The sequence below is a fragment of the Fukomys damarensis genome, unplaced genomic scaffold, assembly GCF_012274545.1.
Source record: "Fukomys damarensis isolate Sample0158 unplaced genomic scaffold, DMR_v1.0_HiC HiC_scaffold_19, whole genome shotgun sequence".
In the NCBI taxonomy this organism is placed as follows: domain Eukaryota; kingdom Metazoa; phylum Chordata; class Mammalia; order Rodentia; family Bathyergidae; genus Fukomys; species Fukomys damarensis.
The window spans coordinates 60,744,311-60,749,563 of record NW_022900931.1 but is presented as its reverse complement, the minus strand read 5'-3'; the positions used below and the strand labels follow the sequence as shown (position 1 = coordinate 60,749,563).

General features: G+C 50.4%; 2 protein-coding genes across 5 annotated transcripts in view; both read left to right on the top strand.

Moving 5' to 3' along the window:
• The window catches only part of Prr19 (proline rich 19), a 5,350-nt gene extending 2,803 nt beyond the window's left edge, over window positions 1-2,547 (top strand). Inside the window, exons 2-4 of one of the 4 annotated variants that reach the window (XM_010623314.3) lie at window positions 348-433; window positions 1,298-1,922; window positions 2,009-2,547. In XM_010623314.3, the coding sequence (XP_010621616.1) occupies window positions 410-433; window positions 1,298-1,922; window positions 2,009-2,475 (1,116 nt within the window). In that variant the 5' untranslated portion in view covers window positions 348-409 and the 3' untranslated portion in view covers window positions 2,476-2,547. Of the gene's footprint in view, window positions 1-53; window positions 434-504; window positions 798-1,297; window positions 1,923-2,008 lie in introns of those variants that run through there. The other 3 variants (XM_033765816.1, XM_010623315.3, XM_010623316.2) reach the window with 3 other exon arrangements.
• A 2,521-nt stretch (window positions 2,548-5,068) lies between these two features.
• The window catches only part of Tmem145 (transmembrane protein 145), a 10,151-nt gene continuing 9,966 nt past the window's right edge, over window positions 5,069-5,253 (top strand). The window contains exon 1 of the mRNA XM_010623377.1: window positions 5,069-5,102. Within this exon, the coding sequence (XP_010621679.1) occupies window positions 5,069-5,102 (34 nt within the window). The remainder of the gene's footprint in view (window positions 5,103-5,253) is intronic.

Here is a 5,253-nt window from a genome sequence, read left to right as displayed (position 1 = left end):
CCTTTCCTTTCCTTTCCTTTTCTTTCTTTTCTTGTACAGGGGATCTAGGTCAGGGCCTTGAGCTTTCGAGGCAGTTGCGGCGTGCAGCGCCACTGAGCTAAATCCCTGGCCCCAGTGGTGTAGTTTCTGAAGCTACGCTTAAATGAGAAAAAGCCTTCTAAGCATTCACTCATTCATCAGGCACTGTTTCAAGACAGTTGTACTGGTTCATTCCATCCTTCTAGCAACCATATGAGGGATGGACTATTACTAGCCCCGTTTTACAGATCAGGAAATGGAAGCCTTGAAGTTACAAACTTTTCCAAGATCTCATGGCTCAAATGTGCCAGTTTGGGCTTTGAACCCAGGTATTCTAGCGGCAGAGCCTAGTTCTGAGTCAGGACACTGAAGTAACAATGATTCTCCAAGGATGAAGTTCACCCTTGGAGGCAAGGTAGGTCAGCCGGGCTCTTCGCTTTGCACCTAGCCATGTCTGACCTCCGGTCAGTGAACCAATAGTTGTTTAAACCAATCAGCATTCAGGAAAGGGGCGGGCTTAGGAGCCCGCACAGCCAATTGGTGGACTGGTGGTGCCACGGTCGTGAGGATGGGAGGGACAGCTGTAACCGGCACTGGGAAGGGAAGGCCTCGCGCCGCTGTTCAGAACGTGCAAGTCAGAGGACGTGGCAGGGGCATGCGCATACGTATGGTACGCATGCGTGTGGCGCGCCTGACTCCAGGAAGAGCGCTCAGCAGCTTCGAGGCGAGCGTCGTCGCGGAAAAGCAGCCCCTGCTCTCCATACCCACGTGGAGAAAGTGTGGGTGTGAGGTTCCTTGGGACTGAAGAGGGCTGGGTACCCTGTCTCCACCATTCCCTTCATTCAGCCCTGATGCCATACTTCAACTGCCCCGTGTCCTGATCTAAATCTCCTCTCATGACCAGTCCCTTGTCCTCAGTAGCACTCCTGTCTTCATTTCTGTCCTTCCAAGGTTTTCTTAGGCTCTCCAGGTTCCCTTGTTGCTCTTGCTCTACCATCACTCTTCACTTTCTGTATCTTCCTGTACTTTCTCTACTCCTGAATTTTTCCTCTATCAAAAATCCCATCCTGGTCCCCTAGATCACTCAAATCTCATGATCTGTTTGCCATCCTCCATCTTTTAGTATTTGCCCACATCCCTGTTTCTAGTTCTCTGGTTCAATCCCCAATATCACAAGCAGTTAAATAAATAATTTAAAAAATTGTGTTCCCATCTCGTCTCACTTTGCTACCTACCTGACTTATCTATATCTGATGACCACTGTTCTTTTTTCTTCCAGGACACCATGGACCCCCGGGGACCAAGCCGGCAGCCTTTCCAGCAGCCTGAGAAACCTGGCCGTGTGCGTCGTCGGAAGACCAGACGGGAGCGGAATGAAGCCCTGGTGGGCAGCCGTCGGCCACTGGCCCATCACGATCCTCCTGTGTCCAGTCAGGGTCCATCTGTTATCCACCGGGATCCTTTGGTTGCTGCTGCCTCCAAGCTTGTGGTTATAACTCAGGGCCGGCTGAGCCGGGAGCACCGGGGTCTTTTTAACCATGAGGTGAAATCCCAAAATGTGGCCCGGCTGCTTGACGGTGGGTCCCTGGAGCCCAAAACTCCCCTGCTCCCCACTAAGCCTTACTCCAGCCCAGCCAGGATTCAAGAGCCAGCCTCACAGGCAAGGGGCAAAGAGAACCAGGTGCCTGGGGGCTCAGGCCCAGGCCCACCAAATTTTCCAGAACTCCCTGGCTTGGGGCAACTTCTGGAGGAGCTACAGTGCCGGTTGATTTTGCCACAAGCCTTCCCCAGGAGGAACCTGGTGCAGGAGGCCAGAGATGCCATCGTGGGAACCTTACAGGCCCTCCATGGATGTGTGCCTGATCTTGCTGTGGTGCTCCAAGGCTGCCAGTCATCCTTACCAGGTGAGCCCACCTCCTGCCTCCTTTTTCCCCCTTTCCTATCTCTGCTGTAGCCCACCTATCCCCCATCCTTTTTTCCCATGTGCCAGAGACCAAACCTGAGGTTCCTGAGAGGCAAAGAATGACACCTTCCTGGATCAACAGGCCTGAACAGGTCCCAAGGGAAGGGAGGCAGAGGAGGCAACAGGGAACAAAGGACACCTTTACCGTGCCTCATATGTCCAGCACTCCCATTGCACACAGAATGAGCCTGGAGCCAGCAAGAGGTCCCTGGACACCTTCCTTGCCCTTGTTGTCTTCACCTTCTGGGACAGCCTGGGGCCCCCCAACAGCCTTTGACCTACTAAAAAGCATTTGGCTTGTAGGCACACCACCTCCTCCCCGTCACTGGTGTGTCGGTCCACCTCAACCCCTGCCTCAGCCATCACCTTTGTTGCCCCAAACTTCTGACCTGGACTGGAGCCCCAGCTCCCTTGCCCCACTTCCCAGTCTCTCCTGGGTAGTAGCTCAGAGCAGTCCAGAAGCCTGGTCCTTTCCACCCATGAGACTGTACTGAGGGAGCTGAGGCTAGGCCTGGGCAGGGTATTCTCATACCAGTCATCTCAATAAAGTACCTTCTTGTCCTCTTGGTTTTTAGTGAGTGGCTGACCCAGGAGAGCAACTTTTATTATCTCTGAGTTCTAGGACAAAAATGAAGGAGAAGGCACTGTTACATTTTACCTTTTGGGGCCTGAAGGGCCCAACAGGATGTTGAAACTTGGGGAAAAAAAGAAAGAAACTTGGGGTCTCAGTCCTAACACATACACCCACTTTGGCCTACTGGGTGCCTGACTCTGAGCTCTAGCCATGCAGGGGCCCAAAAGAAGTGAGCCCAGGGCCCCCATAAGACACCCAGCCCAGTGGGGGGAATCCTACCTCCAGAGGTTGCATCTGGGAGAGAGCTGCAGGGGCCGGGGAGTCCAAGGAACAAGATACAAATTCATAAAAGAGCTGACACAGGCCTTGTATTATTTATTTATTTGGCCTGGTATTTTTGAAGATTGGTAAAAACTTGATGGTGGGAAAGAACATTTACAGCAGAGGGAAGAATGTTTGCAAGGCCTGGAGGAGGGTAGAGGTGAAGGGGGTAAGGGGACATGACCATTTTTATTTAGCTCTTTTCCTTAGACCATGCTGAAACCTAGAATCAGTCATGTTTGGCCTGCCCTTCAGGAGCTTCTGGTCTGGGATCACAGAGAACGGTAAATTACGTGATCAGGGCAGAATCTGGCCCACAGACTTTCTCCCACCCAAAATATATTTTAAATGGTTTAATCAATTACCTATTTTTATATTTAAATAGTTTTGCACATAATACATTCTCCACTTTTTATTTATCCTTCCCTTTTGTTACCAAGGTCAATTGCCTATTGTTAAAAATCAGAATTTTGCTTTTTAAAAAAATTACATCTTGGGAATGTTTTGAGATAGGGTCTCAAGATGTAGTTAAGGCTGGCCTTGAACTCACTATAGAACGTGGTGGTGCACACCTATAATCCCAGTATGGGAGGCTGAGGCAGGAGGATCTCCACAAATTCTAGGCTAGCCTTGGCTACACAGTGACTTCCAGGCCAGCCTACACTACATAGCAAACCTTGTCTCAAAAAAACAAAATCAAATAGAACAAAAACAAAGCTCACTATGCAGTCCAGGCTGGCCTTGAACTTGTGGCAATCCTCCTGCCTCAGCCTCCCAAGTGCTGGGAATACAGGCATGTGCCAGCATGCCTGGCTACTCTTCATTTTTATTTTTCGGTCCTGGGGATCAAACTCAGGACCTTGTGCTTGAGAGACAGGTGTGTTGCCACTGTACTCATTTTTGAGACAGGGTCTTGCTAAGTTGCTAAATTGCTTCAGCTGGGCTTGAAATTTTGATCCTCTAGCCTCAGCCTCTTGAGTCTGGGGATTATAGGCAGTATACATTGACAGTTGGCTTCAAAATACCATTTTAAAGCCAGGAGGTGGCGCACACCTGTAATCACAGCAGTCTGGGAGACTGAGGCAGGAGGATCAGTTGAGTCCAGGAGTTTGAGGCCAGTCTGGGCAACATAATGAGTCCTTATTTCAAAGTAAATAGTTGGTTAAAAATAAAGCCCAGGGCCAGGGATTTAGCTCAGTGGTTCTGCTGCCTGCCTCGCAAGTGCAAGGTCTTGAGTTCAATCCCCGGTACCAAAATAAATCAATAAATATAATAAAATAAAAATAAAGCCCAGCATTGTGGCACACTGCTATAATAGCACTTAGAAGTCTGAGGCAGGAGGGTTACCAGCCTGGGCTACTTATTGAGTTCAAAGCCATCCTGGACTACGTAATGAGACTCTTTCAAAAGCCATGATAAATAAAAATGCCATTTTTTTGCCGGGGGGAACCAGGGCTGGAACTCAGGCCCTTATACTTGCCAGGCAGGCACAGTGCCATTGAGCTACATACCCGGCCCCCCCAAAATGCCATTTTGAACAGCTGCACATTTTATGCAATGGAAGAGGGATGAAACTAGGAATGTTGATAGGAGTCTTATCGGGAAACTCAAGCTGAGAGCTTTCCAGGGCTCCTGCTTGCCCACTGAGAAACCACAGGGTTGATTTGAACACGGACTGGACTAGGTCACTGGGCTGAATGAGTTGGTCTTAGGCTTATGGTGGGAAAATGGCAATGCTGAAATTTGAACCCAAGCAGCGTCAGTCCATGCTCCTGGATAGCTCACACCTCTGTCTCACAGCAACCCTGTTTCACACTCAGGTAAGAACATCAGGCAGCCGGGAATGATGGTTGTGGCAGAAAGCTCCGCCACCTCTTTGTTGTGTGACCCAGAACTACTGGCTTGTCCTCCATCTCTGCAGACACCTCACAAGAGTGCTTTGAATCTGTGACTCTGGCAACCCAGAGACAGACACAGCTGTGAGCAGCTGCTAAGGACAGCGCAACGGGTAATCAATACATAGTTTAGGGAGCTCAGTGCTTTTGTTGCCTGCCTCACAAACACAAGGTACGGAGTTCGATCCCTGATCCCAAACAAAACAAAACAAAAAACAAAAACAGAGTTCAGAGCTCAGGTCTGGAGGTTGTAAACTGTCCCGGGACAGCAGTCTAGAGAAGGCCTGGTTTGGGATAATGGGAGTTCAGTTGAGGACACCAGGAACCCAAGGTATCCACAAGACTCCAGGAGGAAAGGACTGGAGCTGGGGCGGGGTGACAAAGGATCGAAAGGTGCGTCTCCTCCCGAGTGGGGAAGGGTAGCGACCAGGTTGGGCCATCCGAGTGGAGAGGGCGGGGACCGCTGCGCCCAGCGGCCCCTT